This window comes from Portunus trituberculatus, chromosome 38 (assembly GCF_017591435.1).
Source record: "Portunus trituberculatus isolate SZX2019 chromosome 38, ASM1759143v1, whole genome shotgun sequence".
Lineage (NCBI taxonomy): Eukaryota > Metazoa > Arthropoda > Malacostraca > Decapoda > Portunidae > Portunus > Portunus trituberculatus.
Window position 1 is genome coordinate 4,908,296 of NC_059292.1, and position 21,784 is coordinate 4,930,079.

The window sequence follows — 21,784 nt, forward strand, 5'->3', positions numbered from 1 at the left end:
GAGTGATACTGGCAGCTGCAGTTCCTCCATGGTTCACTCTAGTATAGCTCTGTGATATGCCTTCTTCTTTACCTTGCTACCAGTGCTCATAATAAAAGGGAAAAGGAAGAGGCAGCTATGTTAACGTGTGTTTAGGGCCTCAGTGGTCCACAAACACACGAGTTCCAAGCCTGGCCATAGTTCAAGGTTAGGGATATCCATTGAATAGTGTATGGTGTAATGATGCAAGATATACTCTGTGTCTGTGTGTCTCTGGGCAGGAATCACTCCACCCTTCGTTCACCCTGCAGAGATTCAGTTGGTCTTGTTCGAAAATTAACCTAGTTTGTTCACATAAATGCATGCATGTCGGTGTCGGTGTTGCGTGCATGTGTAGTGGAGGCGGAGGCGAAGGTCTGTATCCTTGAAGAATGTTACTGCGCTTTGTCTTGATTACTTTTATCAGGATTGTAGAACTTGTTTTTTTCCTGGAATATCTTAATTATTCTAGTGATTATTCAATGCATCATTCATCATTAATAAAAGGTCAAGAAAAATAGCAAATAAGAACTTAAAAGCTGATTAATAGTTTCTGTGGCCTTAGAAAGTAGGTATTTGGAGAGAGGAATGTGTTTAACGACACGAACCGGCAATAAAATTATTTCCTCATCGCATATACTTTCATAATCTGATATTGTCTTTTGGTGTATTGTATAAATAGAGATAATTAGTTACGTAATACTGCGCCCATCTGGCCCTTCCCACACTCACCACAGCACGCGCCCCTGCGTAGTGGGACTAACACTTGCAGGAACGCCCCTCGGAGACATGCAGGGAATCCTTCACTTCTAGGACAGTGTTCTCTAATGTTAATTTTCATCACCTACTCCTTCCTTCTCCGTCAGAAAAAGTGTGTATAAGTACAAACGCTTCGCACGCCCGTATTCAGAAACGCTTTCCCTTCTCACTACGACGATTTTCCAAGGTCTCAGAGACAACTACCCTAGTTTTCAAGACAGTTTCTTCTTTTGATAAACTATAACCTTGCCAATTTAACAACAGAATCATAAAAATACTCTTAAAAGCACGAGTATCTACAATTGGAGTCTTTGGAAAGTACTGATAGTGAGAGAGCAAAGCGTTTCAGAATACGGGCCTTATCAATTTAATTGCACTATTTCACTGCCATATACATTGATTCACGGCACTCACGCAGCTGTACAGAATATTTGCAGACAACCAGAAGAAACAGAAGAAAACACAAGGAATGGAATCTCAAGTGCCTCACCAGTGTAATGCTTAGTCATTCTATCTGTGGAACGAAACAGCGTCTCTCAATAGTGTGTAGGATGAAGGAGCGACTCGTTGAAAAGGTTAATTATGTAATCATTCTTATCACACGTTGAGAGAAAATGAATGATACGACGCTACATCAGATCAGAATAAATATAAAAGAAAAAAATGAATGAATGAATAATACGTTGCTACATCAGATCAAAATAATGTTAAAAAAAAAGTGAATCAATAAAGGGATACTTACCTACTTCAGATCAAAATGAAACTAAAAGAAAAATAAATGAGTAAAGGGATACGTGCCTACATCAAATAAAAACAGAAATAAAAGGTAAATGAACGAATAAAGGTATATGTAGTTATATCAGATCAAAATAATAAAAAAAAAACGTAAATGAATAAAAAGATACATACCTACATCAAATAACAATAAAGATGAAAATAAATGAATGAATAAAAGGATACGTAGCCACTTCAGATCAAGAGAAAAAAAAAAGACTTGTTCTAATGCAATATCGCTTTTCTCACGCATTTAGGGGAAAAAATATTGATAAGATAAATAAGAAAAAACAACTTGATTATAAATGAACAATGAAATGTCGATGGAAATGTAATAAAAGAAAAAAAAAGGAGGAAAGTTTGGCTCTGTTCAATTTAAGGTACGTTTGGTGCGCCATAGGAAGTGGAAGAGAGAGAGAGAGAGAGAGAGAGAGAGAGAGAGAGAGAGAGAGAGGTAAATATGCATACATTACTAAAAACTGCTACATTTGTTTTCCTTGTTGCTCGTTTCTTGGGTTCATTTTTCTAGATGTGCTGCGATGTTGTGTTGAAGTTTGTCTCATAGCTAAAACACCACCACCACCACCACCACCACCACCACCACCACCACCACCACCACCACCACCACCACCACCAACACCACCACCACCAACACCACCACCACTACCACCACCACCACCACCACAACCACCACCACTACCGCCACCACCACCACCAATACCAACAACACCAACACCACCACCACCACCACCACCAACACCACCACCACCAACACCAACACCACCACCACCACCACCACCACCACCACCACCACCACCACCACCACCAAACAACAACAACAACAACAACAACAACTGTAAGAATAACAGTGATTATAACGTCGACATTGACAAACACAGCTGGAAGAATAACAATAATAGTAATAATAATAATGATAATAGTAGTAATTATGTAACAATAATAATGATAACAGTATTAGTAATAATAATGATAATAAAAAAAAATAACAATAATAAAAATAGTAAGAAGAGATAGGGAGAGAGAATGTGTGTGTGTGTGTGTGTGTGTGTGTGTGTGTGTGTGTGTGTGTGTGTGTGTGTGTGTGTGTAATTCACCACGGTCGTCTGCTGGTCACCCAGCCAGTCTTCCCCATTACAGAGCGAGCTCAGAGCTCATAGACCGATCTTCGAGTAGGACTGAGACCACAACACACTTCACACACCGGGAAAGCGAAGCCACAACCCCACGAGTTATATCCCGTACCTATTTACTGCTAGGTGAACAGGGGCTACACATTAAGAGGCTTGCCCATTTGCCTCGCCGCTTTCCGGGACTCGAACCCGGACCCTCTCGATTGTGAGTCGAGCGTGCTAACCACTACACGTGTGTGTGTGTGTGTGTGTGTGTGTGTGTGTGTGTGTGTGTGTGTGTGTGGCCTGCGAGCATTATTTACACAGCAGCTTATGGAAAGTATCATAAAACACAAGTCAAATTTGAGCCTCTTGTCCTTGGAAGCGATTCACACACACACACACACACTCTCTCTCTCTCTCTCTCTCTCTCTCTCTCTCTCTCTCTCTCTCTCTCTCTCTCTCTCTCTTTCCCTCCCTTCACACCTTGAGCAGGCATGGGGAGCAAATAATGGAATCTTTCAGTTGCTTTAAACAACAAAATGGTTCACGTGATCAATCTTTCAACCTTTAATTGGCTACAGTGGAAGATACTTGCTCTTTTCAGGGTGTTAATATGATCCGGTAACACGTGGCGGTAAGGGCAGGTTTCAAGACATTTGTCCCTGTCCTTTGGCTAACTATCGGCTCTTTAAGGAGACTGGCGACTGAGTGGGTCTTTTTTTTTTTCTTGATCTTTTTGTTACCTTTGGCCAGTCCTCCCCTCTTACATTAAACAATGTGTCCTCTGATAGCACCACCACGCCGAGCTGGTTGTCTTTAGCGCCGTCAGTACAGTTGTTGCCTTGGAGTTGTGTATCCAGGCTTTGTGACAGCTTGGCCTTTTGGTCGTGCAGTGAGAAGAGCCGCACATGAACCTTCTTCCCTTGTCTTCCTCGAGGGCCTCACACTACCGCACATGAGCCTTCTTCCCTTCTCCTCCTCGCCTCACACTACCGCACATGAGCCCTCTTCCCTTGTCCTCCACGCTTCACACTACCGTACATGAGCCCTCTTTTCTTGCCCCACACCTCACGCTATACTCGCTTCGTAGGTCAGTCTGAAGATGTGAGCTTATAGTGTTGTTATCAGTGAAGCCTCCTCTGTCAAATTTAGAGAAAAAAACACATTGGTTTCTCTGTGGTACTTGAATTCTCTTTTCGTTTTGGTAATGTCTTTTTTTTTCTTTTTCAATACGGTCTTTATTCTGATTTTTTCCTTATACTTGTTTGATTTTATTTCATTAAGTTTGTTTCACTTTCTTGCCAGCCGTGTTCCTTTATCCGTTTGTTTATTTATTCAGTATATATTGTTTCACCAGTTTTTCCCCTTTCACTTTTCGTCATTGATGCGTCCTCACGCTTGAGACCAGCTGTTCTCAAACTTTTCTCATTAAAAGAAACCCTGAGTTATAAAATCATCTTCCCAAACCTCCAGTAATCTGACCTCGAACAGAGTGTTGATTTAGTGACTGACACTAACTCAATTATCATCACATCAGCCATCTAGGTAGCCCTGGAAATCTTCTTATAAACCGCTGGGGGATCGTGAACCCCCAGGTTTAGAAACCCTGCTTTAGATCGTGAGTCAAATCGTTGAGTTATAATCAAAATTTATAACTCTTGGCAAATATACCATTAGTTATTATATCAATTTTTACTATCTTGCTCTTATATATATATATATATATATATATATATATATATATATATATATATATATATATATATATATATATATATATATATATATATATATATATATATATATAATGAAGCCATTTCTCTTGTTCTTTATTCACTTTTAAAAATTGCTTATGAGAACTGTGTGTGTGTGTGTGTGTGTGTGTGTGTGTGTGTGTGTGTGTGTGTGTGTGTGTGTGTGCGTGTGCGTGTGCGTAGGAGTGAGGGAGAGGGTGGTGTTCGTGCGTGCATGTTTGTGGGTGTTCGTGATTTCTTTCTGGTTATTTGTTCTTTAGGTAAGCTATTTATTATTCTTGTTGTGTCACAACTTCACGTGTAGTTAGGTTATGTTCTAGTTGGTTTTATTCTTATGCATTTATTCATTTTTCTTATTTTCTTGCTCATTAACATTCGACCGTCTATTAGATTCAACTTGTAGATCGGATTCCACGCCAGAGATTTTTCATGCACGGCTTTACAGTTCCTTAAGGCCGTGCGTGACTCGGCAGGGCGTCCGTGGCATTGTTCCTCTTATCGTATCTTCGTTCCTTTACAGACACGCAGGACGTAAGCACATGAAGACCACACATAATATAAGTCAGCTTTGTGCAAATTACCATAATTTCAATTTATGATTATACCTGTTTTTAATTGTGTGTGGTGGTGGTGGTGGTGGTGGTGGTGGTGATGGTGGTGGTAGCAGTGGTGGTGATAGTTGAATTTTGCATTTTCTTTCCTATCTATAAATGCGTTTTCTTTTAGGTGTATGTGGTGGTGATGGTGGTGGTAGTGATGGCAACACAATGATGATAATGATGGTGACGATTTTGGTGGTGGTGGTGGTGTTAGCAGTAATGGTAATAGTGGTAGTTGTGACCTTTGAATTTTGCATTTTTCTTTCCTGTCTATAAATGCGTCTTCTTTTAGGTGTATGTGGTGGTGGTGGTGATGGTGGTGGTAGTGATGGCAACAGTGGTGGTGGTGGTTGCGGTGGTAGTAGTGGTAATCGTGACGGTAATGATGGATGGCAATGACAGGTGAAATTTGAGTCAGCCAGCACCTGTGTCCAGTATTTTATCTTTATTCCCGTAACCTCCCTTCTCCCTCCTCCCCTCCTCCCTTTTTTCACCCATTACCAACCCTACACACCACTGCACACACACAAAGAGATAAGCACACCGTACATATAAAGCCCTACTCACACCTGCCTCCTCTCAGCTACAGCCAGCCAGCCTTCGCCTCGTCTCCAGCTACACCATGAGGCTGCTTCTGTTGCTCCCGCTGCTGGTAGCCGGGTTGACCTCCGCTGGTAAGACCCACAATCTTATAGAGTGCCAGTCATCAACATACTAATCAGTTTAAAGTTTAGTATTTTTCTATTAGGTCATAATGATATGTTGAATTAAGGGTTTTACATTGTCTTGCACGAGCAGAGGAGGAATATTCAGTGTTTTCCATTCAACGGAGAACAAAAGTCTAGGTTCTCGGAAGGCGACACTTTGAGGTTAGAGAGAGAGAGAGAGAGAGAGAGAGAGAGAGAGAGAGAGAGAGAGAGAGAGAGAGAGAGAGAGAGAGAGAGAGAGAGAGAGAGAGAGAGAGAGAGAGAGAGAGAGAGAGAGAGAGAGAGAGAGAGAGAGAGAGAGAGAGAGAGAGAGAGAGAGAGAGAGAGAGAGAGAGAGAGAGAGAGAGAGAGAGAGAGAGAGAGAGAGAGAGAGAGAGAGAGAGAGAGAGAGAGAGAGAGAGAGAGAGAGAGAGAGAGAGAGAGAGAGAGAGAGAGAGAGAGAAGCGTGTCTGACTTAGGTTCAACTTTCTCAGACTTCTTGTCGTGTAATCTGAGGGTACTTTTTTACAAGTTTTAATGGAAATTACTGGGAAAGAAGAAGGAAGATTTCAAAGGCATGACGCTAACACTACATCTTCAAACGTCTCGCCGTCTCATCTGCTTTTAACAGTTTCTAGTGGAATTTTCAAGAGCCTAAATCAAAGACTGCATTCCGAAACATCTCGACATCTTATCTCTGTAACGCTAAGCAGACTAGTGGAAGTTATTGACGTTTTCAAGAGAGAAGTTCAAAGAGGACTTATCTAATAGGACCCTGTGGAGGTTAATAAGGTTTTTTATAGGTTGATTGAAGGGTTCTCAGTTTTAGCAGACTCTAGTGGAAGTTATTGACGTTTTAAAGAGGGAAGTTCAAAGAGGACTTATCTACTAGGCCCTAGTGGAGATTACTGAGTTTTGAAGAGCCTGAATGGAGGATTCTAATCTTTAGCAGACTCTAGCTTAAGTTACTGAGGTTCTCAAGGATAATGGATCAGCGAGGACTCCTGCCAGCCATGAACGTCCAATTAATAATTTCTTTGTCCTCCTTTTGAGAATTGTTTGTCTTACTGAGACCCCAAGTGCCATAAGAATATCGAGTAAGGGAAGCTGCAAGAAGTTATAAGGCCAACACGTGTGGCAGTCTCTGTCAGTCATGTTCATCTACGTATGTCTGACCTGAGCTTTTAAACTTCTTAATGACTTGGCACTTACAGCCTTTTTATTGAAACTACCCTATTTCTCTACCACTTTATTTGAGAACCATTTATTCCTATGTCATTTATATTATTCTGTTTTATCTAATCTCGAATTAGTTTACTGCAAATCCAAACCTTTCTCTTTTGGACAACGGAGAGAGAAGTCAGTTAGAGTGAGGGAGAGCATCTTTATCCAGCATGACCGTGACCCACGTGAGCTTTGGCCAAGAATGCACTGCTTCTCTTGATCAGCCGTGCCGCCGAGCCTGTCAGAAAGGATTGGAGTGCATTGTTTTTGAGTGTTTTCTTGAGTCTTGTTGTCCTGATGCGTTGTGTCTGATGATGCACCCCCATGGAAGGGCTTAAGGGTCTATTTTCAGTCTGATCGTAAGAGGCTGAAGCAGATCTGTTAATTTGTCTTGAGTTGTCGGGCCACGTGTTTCTGTCGGCCTTGACCGTTGTTGGTGAGGCCACATAGTCATCAGGAGCTGAGAGTGTTTTGTTCACTCTCCTTGAAAACAGGTATCTTTGATTAACCTTTCGAAAACCACTATGAACTTCTCTAATTTATCTTTTATTTTCTATTCTCTACTTTTTTCCCTAATTTGATTTATCCCATTGTTCCATCACGTGATCTTTCAGAAGCTACCTCACTTTAATCTTTTCCTGATCACCATGCAAACATACAACTATCGCGTTACCTTCCACAAGCTAACGTATACTTTTCATCCTCTCCCTCACTTTAACCTTTCCCTGACCAACATGCAAACATGCAACTATCGCGTTATCTTCCACAAGCTAACGTATACTTTTCATCATCTCCCTCGCGCATGCAGTGGTCGCCGCGGACGCAGACTCCGGCGAAGTGGTGTGTTACTTCGGGTCGTGGGCTGTGTGGCGGCCTGGCGATGGCAAGTTTGACGTGGACGACATTGATCCCTTCTTGTGCACCCACCTTATCTTCGGCTTCGCGGGACTCAGCAACGAGACCTGGCAGATCGAGGTATAGGGTTGCGCGTCCTCAAAGTCACACCCATCAGTTGAGGGAAGAAGACCGAGGGGAAGACATAGACGCCCGTATTCAGAAACGTCTTGCTCTCTCACTACGACAGTTTTCCAAGGGCACAGAGATGACGAACTGGGTTTTCAAGATAGTTTCTCCTTGCAACAATCTATAAATCTTGCCAGTCCATCACCAGAACCATAAAAATACCGTTAAAAAACATGAACATCTTCAACTAAACCCTTTGGAAAGTACCGATGGATATATATATATATATATATATATATATATATATATATATATATATATATATATATATATATATATATATATATATATATATATATATATAGAGAGAGAGAGAGAGAGAGAGAGAGAGAGAGAGAGAGAGAGAGAGAGAGAGAGAGAGAGAGAGAGAGAGAGAGAGAGAGAGAGAGAGAGAGAGAGAGAGAGAGAGAGAGAGAGAGAGAGAGAGAGAGAGAGAGAGAGAGAGAGAGAGAGCTAAGCGTTTCAGAATACGGGTCAGAGAGCGATGGAGAAATAGAAGACTGAAATTATGCTAGAACTGTAAATGCTTAGAGTTACAGCGGGGGATACAAGGGACAAAAGCAACTGGAAAAAGACTCATACACTACAAAATAACTGCCACTGACTGAGGAAACTGCAAGAACAATAATTAGGTCAGAGCACACCTCACCAACCATTCCTTCCCGACAGGTGCTTGATCCCTGGAATGAGCTGTGCCCGGACGAGGAGGGCGGCAACAACTGCGCCTATGACAGGTTCGTGGCTCTGAAGGAAGTCAACCCTTCGCTGACGATACTGCTGGCGGTGGGCGGCTGGCGGGAGGGCTCCGTCGATTACTCCGTGGTGAGTCTTGCGGGAAGAGGTTGGGAGGAGTGTTGAGGGCGGGAGGAGAATGCTGAGGGCGATAGGAGAGTGCTGAGGGCGGCAGAAGAGTGTTGAGAGCGAGAAGGGAATGTTGAGGGCGGGAGGAGAGTGTTGAGGGCGGGAGGAGAGTGTTGAGGGCGGGAGGAGAGTGTTGAGGGCGAGAAGAGTGTTGAGAGCGGAAGGAGAGTGCTGAGGGCGGGAAAAGAGTGTTGAGGGCGGGAGGAGAGTGTTGAGGGCGAGAAGGGAGTGTTGAGGGCGGAAGGGGAGTGCTGAGGGCGGGAAAAGAGTGTTGAGGGCGGGAGGAGAGTGTTGAGGGCGAGAAAGGAGTGTTGAGGGCGGAAGGAGAGTACTGAGGGCGGGAGGAGAGTGTTGAGGGCGGGAGGAGAGTGATAAGCTATGAGAAGACACACGTGGGAAAGGAATGTTCAGTCTGGTAGCGAGTTGCGGTGAGTTGCAGGAAGATCACACGAAGCTGCTTTGGAAAGGTTGAGAGTCGTTTACAGATCTATTTATTTATTATCTAACTACTTTCCTTTGCTCTTGATTCCTTCCCGTCTCTTCTTTTGCCTTCCTTTCCTTGCCGTTTTTTCTCTTCTCTTCCTTTCCTTTACTTTCCCATTCCCATTCTTCCCTTCCTTCTGACCTGAGGCAGTTAAGATAAAACGAGCCCTCTTTGCTTCCCTTCCCTTCCCTTCCCTTCTCCCTTCCCTTCTCCAGTAGATCATAACCCCTTCAGTACCATGACGCGTTTCCATATTCACTCTGCTTACTATTTGGTGATTTTTTTATACAGCTTCAGAAACTCATGTGGGATAGAAATAGTGAAGACTGTGGCCATTAATCTTTTGACCTCCATAGACCCTTCCTGATGTCAACAGAATGGTCTAATCGTACACAAATCTCAAGATAAAAATGTCTCCCAGTACTGAAAAGATTAGCCCTTTCAGTACTGGGATGCATTTTCACCTTGAGGGTTTGGGTAGGGTTAGAAGATTTTATTTACATTAGGAAAGCTCTATAGAGGTCAGAAGATTAATAGCCAGAGTCTTCACTATTTCAATCCTCACACAAGTATTTGAAGTTGTATGAAATCATAATATAATAAGCAGTATAGATATGGGAATGTGTCCAGTTACTGTAAAATTTAACCCGTCTCTCTCCGTCACACAGATGGCTGATGACGCACAGAAGCGGAAACTCTTCATTGACAGCACTATAGCTCTGATCCGCAAGCATGGTTTCGATGGGCTGGACCTTGACTGGGAGTACCCGGCGGCGCGGGGTGGGATTCCGGAAGACAAGGTGACTGTGAGGGAAGGTGATCGAATGATGGAGTGGTCTCTGTTTCCGGTACCTCCTCCTTACGTCTTTTGACCGTGGAGGAGTGGAAACAGTTGAAGTTAAAAGGAGAGGAGAAGCGATTTTCTTTTCTTGCTTTCTTTTTTGGGGGAAGGAAGAGGAACACGGGTGAAGGGTAACAAAATCTGAAGAAGGTTATAAAAAAGAGGTGACTGAATGGTGGAGTGGCCTTTTTTTTATGCAAGAGGGGAAGCCGGCCAAGGGCAACATAAGTTAAAAGAAATCCCACTTGATTGCTAGCTCCCTTAAAGATTCAAGAGTTATCCAGAAAGTCAGGGACAGATGCCTGGAAACCTCCTCACCGGTACCTCCTCCTCCTTGCGTCTTTTGACCGTGGAGGAGCGGAAAGAACTGAGGCAAAGAAGAGAAGTGATTTTCTTTTCTTTTTTTCTTTTATTTGTAAAAAGAACACTGGTGAAAGGTGACGAAATTCGAATAAGAAAAGAGGTCCACTGAGGTATCATTCACCCAATAAAGTGTTTAGAAAGTCAGTGAATGGGAAGGCTATACTATACAGAACGCCATGCTATTCTTCCCACCTCCAGCACCTTTATTCTATTCATTCCTCTCTTTCCAATCCACCACCACCACCACCTCCACCACCAACAACAACAATCTTGCAGGAGAACTTCGTCACTCTGATTCAAGAAATGCGGCGGGAATTTAACAAGTTCAACCCGCCGCTCTTCATGTCGACCGCCATGGCTGCAGGAAAGGCCGTGATCGACGCCGCCTATGACATAAAGCCGCTGGTGGACCTGTTTGACAATTTCCACATTATGAACTATGACTACCACGGCGCCTGGGAGACCCGCACCCACCACAACGCCCCTCTCTGTGGCTACTACCAGGACACAGGCGACGACCTTTACTTTAACGTGGTTAGTGTGTGTGTGTGTGTGTGTGTGTGTGTGTGTGTGTGTGTGTGTGTGTGTGTGTGTGTGTGTGTGTGTGTGTGTGTGTGTGTGTGTGTGTGTGTGTGTGTGTGTGTGTGTGTGTGTGTGTGTGTGTGTGTGTGTGTGCGTGTGTGTGTGTTTAGAGGTAAGTTTGAGTCAGTCCTTCAATGTCGTGACTATTCATGCTGAGTTGTCTCTTTCTTTTGTCTGCTTAAATATAATCTGGTTGCACTACTACTCACAATCTTTACTTTAACGTGGTTAGTGTGTGTGTGTGTGTGTGTGTGTGTGTGTGTGTGTGTGTGTGTGTGTGTGTGTGTGTGTGTGTGTGTGTGTGTGTCCACCATTAACTGAATTCTAATGTTGACAGTGCCTGCTTTCACTAATTAACCTGAAGTCTTGTTAATTGCCTCCTTACTGTAGCATATCTACATTAAAATTCATGACTAACCCTTTACCATCTTCCCATTCTCTCAGATTTTCACCATTAATTACTACCTGGAGCTCGGCGTGCCCCGCGAGAAGATGATAATGGGGATCCCTAGCTACGGCCGTTGCTGGACCCTGGACTCCCTGGATGACACTGGAATGCTGGCTCCCGCGCACGCCCCTGGACCACCGGGACCCTACATCAGGATCCCCGGCACCCTTGGCTTCAATGAGGTGAGGTTCTAACTGGGCCTTTTGGTGAACCCTCTCTGATTTTTTAGATTAGTCATAAGTGTCATTCTCTGCTCTATCTGGCTTATCAATCTCCATATTAACAGGACACATTTTCATACTCATTCTGGTTAATATTTGGCGATTTTAAACAGCTTCAAAAACATATGTTGGGATCAGAATAGTAAAGACTCTGGCCTTTATTCTTTTGATCTTCATAGACCTTTCCTAATACAAATAAAATCATCTAATTAAGGTAAAAATGCGTCTCATTATTGAAGGGATTAATTTTCTGGGTTTTCAAGAGTGTTTCTCGTGTTACTACAACAACATTATTTTTAATCTTACACTCTTAAAAACACAGGTTACTTCAACTACAGCTTTTTGAAAGCAGTAAAGATGCCCCACAGAATCGTGTCAAATTTTTGTCCCGCAACAAAATTAACAAAGCGGGTCGTGCCAAGTAAAGGACGACTAGCAGTAGAGAGAGAGAGAGAGAGAGAGAGAGAGAGAGAGAGAGAGAGAGAGAGAGAGAGAGAGAGAGAGAGAGATGTATACCCGACACGAGTTGCTTGCAGGCGCTGACATTAATCCTTGAAATGGACATCACCCGTGACTGTCCCTTGGCTGGGAGCAAAATCGAACTGTTCTCTATGCATTAGAGGCGTGTGTTTGAATCAAAATAGGACGTGACGAAGAGAGTAAAGATGTAAAATAAATATGAAACCAGCGGGAACGTGTATGTGTGTGTGAGGGGTGCACTAGGCATTATAGCTGATAGTAACTGGCACAAATCACTCCTGGGAGGTTGTGAGTGGGAATAATACTCGTGTTATGATTCCATAGACAATAGCACAGTGTATTGATATCCTAGTGTTCTATATTCCCACTCTGCTCTTCTGGGACCGTGCGCTCAAATGCTTCTCAGTTTCATCACGTCAACTTTTAACAGGCTGAGGTGGAAGTTATTCAGAATTTCACGGATGTTTTTTTCATGAGTATTAGAAAATGTGTCGGTGTCTTGCCGCGCCGTCTTTCAACTAGCTCTGGGTGAACGAATGAGTTGGTGGGCTGATGAGTAGATAAATGGTAAGAGGATGAGATGAGTGATGGATCGATGGGAGTCAGTGGTTGAGTGGATGTAGTTCAATGAGTAGATGGATGTTCTGGTGAGCAGTACATTTAGAACATAAGACAGAACATAAAATAATGAGGGAAGCTGCAAGAGACTGTCAGGCCTACACGTGACAGTTCCTGTATGAGCAAAGCCACTTAATTCCATCTATCATCCCATCCATGAAATTGTTTAATCATCTTTTAAAACTCCTTACTAACTCAGCACTAACAACGTGATCGCTGAGTCTGTTCCATTCATCAGCCACTCTGTTGGAGAACCAGTTAATTTCTCAAGTTTGAACCCATGATTTCTTATGTTTGGGTAACAAGGATCTCGAGTATAAAGCGTCCTGGGTTCTATTTGAACTCAGGACTATCTATCCTATATATACTGTGATCTGAGCACCGTCCATTTCAGTATCAAGTAACTATATAGCTCACGAGAACAAGGTGCATCTTTGGCAACCTCTACTATCCTCTTCTTTCCCAAACTGACAGATCTGCAAGCGATTCCAGGAGATGGACTGCACAATGGTTCGAGACCCTGCCCTACATGAACCTTACTTCTACTGCCCCTCTGACAAGATCTGGTGCGGTTTCGATGACGCAGTATCAGTCTTTGAAAAGGTATGTACTGTATTGGAGCACGACCAAGGAACTTTCGCCTCTAGTCAGTCAGGGTTGAACTGTTTTGTCATACTGGGAGATGCATTAGTGAAGCAGGGTTGGTTCAGATAGTAGAGTGTACCTAAGTATTGTCTTCAGAACGAGAACATTCACTAGTCCTCCTCCATTCCTCTTATTGATGTTGAAAACCATTCTTTTTAATCTTTCTTCTCCTCTTTCTCCTCCTCCTCCTCCTCCTCCTCCTCCTGTATTGTTTGTCCGCTCTGTATCAGTCAGGAAGATTGGACACATCTGACAGTAACATGTATGAGAGGAGAGGGAGAGGAGAGAGAGGCAATGAGGGACGTGACGAGAGTAATGGGAACGGTATTTTGAAGCGGATGAGAGAGGCGAGTTAAAAAACAATAATGTTAAAAGGAGGAGAAAAAAATAAGTACGGAGAGAAATGAAACCAGTGAACGTAAGGACATTATCGAGAGTGTCCTCAACCAACAGCTGCTCCTTGGAATGACTCTGCTGGTAATCGGCAGGCACTGGTGAAGGAAAAGATGAGGGAAATTATATTGGTGAGGTAAGGCGGCCATTGTTGTCAGTTGTGGGGCTCTGGCGTGTTAGTTGCTGTTCCTTTTGTTTATCATCATTATCATCATTCTTGTTCTTACTCTTTTTTCTTATTGATGCTGTTCTTCACATCTTTGTTCTTCATCTTAATCTTCCTTCACACCACCACCACCACCACCACCACCACCACCACCTAAATTATCATCGACTAAATAAGTTGTTTGTTTCTGCGTCACGTACTCAAGTCATCTATTGTTAAGCTCCTTACATTGAGTTCGATGTTGTCTTCCAGCATTAATGAGGGAAACTAAAGAAGATGAGCATTAGCCAAGTATTAATCAGCCTTATCAATTCTAGAAGTGCATGAAGTAATGTATATTTTTAAAAGTTAACTAATATAAGGACTTTTACAACTTCTCTTCCTCCTCTTTACTAGTTTTTTTTTTTTTTTTTTTTTTTTTGTAATGTAGGAGGGCCGCCGGCAAGAGCAACAAAAAATAGTAAAAATATAAAAAGGCCCTTTGAGACAAAATCGTCAACCAACGCCAGGAAATAAGTGTCTTGAGATAGTTCAAGTCATAGGAAGGTGGAAATACAGAAGCAGACACACAGTTGACCAGAGAAAGGCGATGAATGACTAGGAACACTGGCGAACTTTTGCATTAGAGAGGTGGACAGAATAGGGGTGAGAATGAAAACTAAACTACTTCTGCCACTGTTACTACTACTACTACTACTACTACTACTACTACTACTACTGCCACCACCACTACTACTACTACTACTACTACTACTACTACTACTACTACTACTACTACTACTACTACTACTACTACCATCACTTTCTACAACTACTGCTACCATCACTACTGCTATTACTAGTTTTATTACTACTACTGCTGCCATCACTACCAATACTACTACTACTACTACTACTACTACTACTACTACTACTACTACCACTACTACTACTACTTCTCCTCCTGTCATAAAACCACAGCCCCTACCCTCTATCCTCGGAGCTTCCAGGCAGGCACGCATACCGTCTATTTACAACCTGTAGTCTCTCCTTGCATGTGCTTCTCTTCCTTACTCTTTTGTTGTTAATTCCCTGGTCTTATACTGATGGATTTTTCTTTTATGTTTTCCTTATTGTATGTACGTTGATTGGCTGGTTCCTTCGTTCGTTAGTTGGTTAGTCAGTCCTTCCCTCGCTCAGTTGATTAGATGGTCATTTAATGAGGTATCCCCGTGGCTGTGTGTACTCGTATAGTAATTTTCTGAGTTTTTAGTTGGTTTGTTACCGCCTCTCTCCTTTCCTCTTTCCCTGTGACCACTCCTGCAGTTAGCCTCGTGTCTTCTTCTATAGTAACGCCCGTTTTTTTTAGTTAGTCAGTCAGTTAATTAGTCAGTTACCGCTTCTTTCCTCTTTACTCTGACCACTCCTACAGTTATCCTCGTGTCTGCCTCTAAAGTTACTCTCGGGGTTTTAGTTAGGGCGTTAGTTAATTAGTTATCACCTCTCTCCCTTCCTCTTCCCCGTGATCACTTCTACATTTATCTTCGTGTCCTTCAGGCGCGCTACGCAAAGAACATGGGCCTGGCTGGATTCCTGGTGTGGACCATTGACACGGATGACTTCAGGCCGCGCTGCTACGACGAGCCCTTCCACCTAGTCAAGAGCATGAAGGAAGGATTCAACCTGCCCGCCGATGGTATTCTGCCGGTGCGTCTCCTGCGTGTGTGTGTGTGTGTGTGTGTGTGTGTGTGTGTGTGTGTGTGTTATTGTTGGATTGTTTGTGTTGCTATTACTACTACTACTACTACTACTACTACTACTACTACTACTACTACTACATTTACCTATAACCAACACTGCTACATCTCATCTCTCCTTTCAGAACTGCTCGTACACACCCTCCACCACTCCACTCCCTACCACCACCACCACAACCCCAGAACCTACCACAACCACCACCACCACCACCACCACCACAACCCCAGAACCTACCACAACCACCACCACCACCACCACCACAACCCCAGAACCTACCACAACCACCACCACCACCACAACCCCAGAACCTACCACCACCACCACCACAACCACCACTACTACCACTCCTCCTCCTACCACTACCCCTGCCCCTACCACGACCACTGTTCCAACCACGCTTCCCCCCGTCACTACCCCGCCTCCTGTGTCAACGCCTAAGCCTCCACACCCTCGCCCTGACTGCACTAACATGCCCAACGGAGCGGTGTTCCCCCACAAGGACTGCAATAAGGTAAGTAAGGTCGCCACACTCTTGGTTGTATTGAAGGCTGCATAATCGTACTTTGGCAGCATTGTACAGGTTTTAATCTAGGCCTGCATTCAGTAACGCCTTGTTATCTCACCGCGACTGTCTATCAAAGGCCACAGAGATCGTCAGCCGGGTTCTGAAGAGCATTTCGCCGGTTAATAGGGTAGAAATCTTGTTAACCTGGCTCTAGAATCACAGAAACACATGTAAAGATCAATGTAGCTTCAACTAAAGCGTTTTGAAAATAGTGGAGGTGTGATCAGAAGCGGTTCAGAACATTAGAAGCACTCCAGCGTTGCACATTCACTACTTTCAGAGGATTCTAATTCATACTACCCTACCTCACAGCACGACAGACATTACTAATACTAGGCAGTGAACGATGATTCCCACGTCAGATTCCAGCAAAACCCTGACCCAGCTGCTCCTCATTCCCTCAGTACTGGGAGTGTATAAACGGCCAGGCTGTTCTGCAACTCTGCGGGCCCGGCACTCTCTTTGACGAGGACCTTATGCTTTGCAACTGGGAGAACCAAGTGGACACCTCGGACTGCACCTTGTGGATCTGCGAGGTGGACAACACGTATCTGCCTCACGCGGACTGTGACAAGGTGAGTTGGCAAGGAATGTGAGTATGGTTTGTCTCTTTCCATGTCCCTTCCCTTGTTCCTTCTCTTCCTCTGCCCCTCTCCATTTCTCTCACTAAAACTCTTACATATTGTTCTCAATCCTTGTTTTTCCCTTATCTTTCTCTCCCTTCCTCCATCTCACTCTCCTTACCTCTTTCTTCCTCTCAGCGTGAAAAAGAGAGAGAGAAGGAAAAGTGATATGCTCGAAACATCACGAGAAAGAGATAGGATTTATGCCTCGAAGTTCATAAGAGTTTATTTTAATTTTAGCCCATACATTTGTCTGGTAGGATATGTGTGTGTGTGTGTGTGTGTGTGTGTGTGTGTGTGTGTGTGTGTGTGTGTGTGTGTGTGTGTGTGTGTGTGTGTGTCATCGCAATGTCTTAATGACCACACCTTCCTTAAGAGTGAGGACGGGTAGGTTGCCCTGGAGCCGCGACTGTAGAGATTACATGCAAGAGAATGAGAGTGTTGGGTTTCGTTGCAGTACTACCGCTGCTACAGCGGCTCGCCTCACGTGGAGCAGTGCCCGAACGGCCTCTACTGGAACCAAAGCCTTACCATGTGTGACTTACCCTCCAAAGTGGACACCAGTAATTGCAACGCAGTGTAGCTGACTCGACTCGCTTGTCTACGTTTTCTCTTATAAGCTGCTGCCTTGTGTAGGTCATCTGGCCTCTCACAGTCTATTTATCATATTGTTCTTATGTTGTTATGTGCGGAAATATAACACATAGTAACGGAAACATAAAGTCAGTAATATATTCTAAGCATTTCATTTACAATTTCAAGAGTTGCCTTATCTGTATAAAGTAACAAGCGTCCTCTCGCTGTCTTCTGATTCCATCATGTTCTCATTGCCTGTAAGATTTATGTCTACATGGAATAAAAGTTACATATAAATTAGAAAGAAAAAGAAAGAAAAATTATATATATATATATATATATATATATATATATATATATATATATATATATATATATATATATATATATATATATATATATATATATATATATATATATATATATACATAATGTTAAAGATAAATCTAAAATCTAATTATATCTGTAGGTTACCTTCTAATAAAACCAATGAGGATGTCACAGTACACGTGTCTGTGTCTGACTGACTATCTGACTTTTATACTTTCACGTGAGGAGTTCGCATTAACCCCTTCAGTACGATGACACTTTTCCATATTCATTCTGCTTACTATTTGGTGATTTTATACAGATTCAGAAACTTATGTGGGGAGTAAAGTAGTGAAGACTGTGGCCATTAATCTTTTGACCTCCATAGACCCTTCCTAATGTCAATAGAATGGTCTAATCGCACACAAATTTCAAAACAAAAATATATCCCAGTATTGAAGAGGAGAGGGACGAATGTGTGGAGAAGTGCCCTTCAGTAGACGACACACGAACTGACCAAAAATCAACACTGCCTGATAAGCCACAACAACAGAAGAAAACAGGAAGGAGAAAGAGAAGCAGAAGATAGCGGGTGACGAGGTGCATGAGTTGGTATAATACTGGAGTTAGTGCATTGAAAAGTAATAAGATAATAAAGATGATAGTTTGGTCACGTAATAAGAGAAAGACAGAACCGATTAAAAGATCTTAGAAAAATAGTTGAGAGAAGAGGATCGAAAGAAAGAGAGTGAGAAGCAAGGACTGAGGACACGCGATACGGCTGCATGTGTCCTCAGCGCTCATTTCCAGGCCATATTCAGAGAAACGCCTCTCTCTCTCACCACGACAATTTTTCCAGTACTCAGAGACGACTAGCCGGGTTTTCAAGGCAGTCTTACCTTATGACAAACTAGAAATCTTGGTAACCCATCACCAGAACCAAAAAAACACCCATAAGAACATGAGTATCTTCAACTAGAGCCCTTGAAAATAGTCAACGTGAGAGAACAAAGAGTTTCTGAATGCAAACTGGTCCCCCGTCTCACTATCCTTTGAGTCTGTGTTGGGTACCAATCCTTCCCGCAGGACACGAGATTACTGTGACATCCAGGTTAAGCAGTTTAGTTACAGGTTTCCCCAGATACTCAATTATCGAGCAGCCTGAAGGGAGGACGAAGAGCTGGGTGAGCAATTCGACTGCACCAGTATTGGCTTGAAACGAAGACAAATAAAGTCAAGTAAACATTTTCTCCTCCCGTCTATCAACAATCGAGGAACAGTCACCCTTAGGAAATTATTAACAGGAGTCACAGTTTGCTCTTCGTCAGGCACTCGCGAGAAGCTAAGTGTGTGAAAACAAAGGGGTAAAACGTGACACCCATACAAACCTTGGGATCACGTGGATAAGGTTGTGTCAGAGGAGAGCTGGTGGTCACGCGGGCCTCTTTTACTCGTACTTGTCACTTGGAGGAAGCCTTTGTCTAAGAGTTATTTCTCTCTCTCTCTCTCTCTCTCTCTCTCTCTCTCTCTCTCTCTCTCTCTCTCTCTCTACTGCTGATATACGCATATGGTGTATGTATATATATATATATATATATATATATATATATATATATATATATATATATATATATATATATATATATATATATATATATATATATATATATATATATATATATATATATATATATATATATATATATATATATATATATATATATATATATATATATATATATATATATATATATATATATATATATATATATATATATATATATATATATATATATATATATATATATATATATATATATATATATATATATATATATATATATATATATATATATATATATATATATATATATATATATATATATATATATATATATATATATATATATATATATATATATATATATATATATATATATATATATATATATATATATATATATATATATATATATATATATATATATATATATATATATATATATATATATATATATATATATATATATATATATATATATATATATATATATATATATATATATATATATATATATATATATATATATATATATATATATATATATATATATATATATATATATATATATATATATATATATATATATATATATATATATATATATATATATATATATATATATATATATATATATATATATATATATATATATATATATATATATATATATATATATATATATATATATATATATATATATATATATATATATATATATATATATATATATATATATATATATATATATATATATATATATATATATATATATATATATATATATATATATATATATTTTTTTTTTTTTTTTTTTTATGTAGGGAAGAGGGCCAGCCAAGGGCAAAAAAAAGAAAGTTAGAAAAAAGCCCACTTGAGCGCTGGCTCTCCAAAGAGAAGAAAAAGTGCCAAAACCGTCAGCCAGAATTAGGGGAGCAAATGCCTCGATACCTCCCTCTTAAAAGAAGACAAGTTGTAGGAATTTGGAAATACAGGGAGGGAGTTCCAGAGTTTACCAATGAAAGGGATGAATGATTGAGCGTACTGGTTAACTCTTGCATTAGAGAGTTGGACAGAATAGGGATGAGAGGAAGAAGAAAGCCTTGTGCAGCGTGGCCGCAGGAGGAGGGGAGGCATGCAGTTAGCAAGATCAGTAGAACAGTTACCATGAAAATAGCGATAAAATATAGAAAGGGATGCAACATTTCGGCGGTGAGAAAGAGAGTGAAGACAGTTAGTCAGAGGAGGGGAGTTGATGAAACGAAGAGCTTTCAATTCCACCCTATCAAGCAAAGTTGTGTGACTGGAACTCCCCAAACATGCGAAGAGTACTCCATACAGGGACGGATAAGGCCCTTATATATATATATATATATATATATATATATATATATATATATATATATATATATATATATATATATATATATATATATATATATATATATATATATATATATATATATATATATATATATATATATATATATATATATATATATATATATATATATATATATATATATATATATATATATATATATATATATATATATATATATATATATATATATATATATATATATATATATATATATATATATATATATATATATATATATACACAAAATATAACTCAAGCAGGCAAATCAAGAATTACGCTAACAAAAAAAGATAGAGAGGAAATTAAAAACATAAATAATTTTGAGAACAAATGGAAAATAAAAACCAACACATCAAAATTCACTATCCTTCCCCTAGCTTTATCAAAGACAACCCCGGTTAATATTGAAGGAAACTTAATATCCTACTCAAATGAAGCAAGTGCACTACGATTAAAACTTTGCCCACGCGGATACAGCAAACATGTTACGCATGTCACCAAGAAAGCTTCCCTTGCACTCAAAGTAATAAAACGCTTTGAAATGCTAAAACACCATCATAAAAATACACTTATTTAAAGCATGTGTCCTTCCTATCCTAACATACCCAACCTACACACTTAATGCACTCTCAAAACAACAAATGCTTTCACTACAACGAATACGAAACAGAGCATTAAGGTTTGCACACCAAAAAAAATATCCATATACAAAAACTACTCAGGAACTGCACACATTATCTAACCTGGATCCTTTAAACATCACAATCCATAAAAGAGGAAACACCATTAAACAAAAAATTGAGAACATCTTTAATGACAAAACATACATTACAGCAATAGATGGTTACGAACACGAAACTGAACACAATTGGTTCAGGAAACCTATAAATTATTTTAACAAAATCAACCTACCCCCATTTTCACAAAATAGCACACTTACCAGGAACACCTACCTTG

General features: G+C 40.8%; 1 protein-coding gene across 1 annotated transcript; it reads left to right on the top strand.

Moving 5' to 3' along the window:
• Positions 1–1,882: 1,882 nt before the first annotated feature.
• On the top strand, positions 1,883–17,732 carry LOC123515074 (chitinase-3-like protein 1). The gene is made up of 12 exons (XM_045273485.1): positions 1,883–1,931; positions 5,621–5,711; positions 7,756–7,922; positions 8,640–8,792; positions 9,984–10,115; positions 10,796–11,053; positions 11,546–11,731; positions 13,343–13,471; positions 15,609–15,758; positions 15,934–16,320; positions 16,779–16,949; positions 17,455–17,732. Exons 2-12 carry the CDS (start codon positions 5,660–5,662, stop codon positions 17,578–17,580), a joined length of 1,911 nt encoding a protein of 636 aa, XP_045129420.1. The 5' UTR covers positions 1,883–1,931; positions 5,621–5,659; the 3' UTR covers positions 17,581–17,732.
• Positions 17,733–21,784: the final 4,052 nt, after the last annotated feature.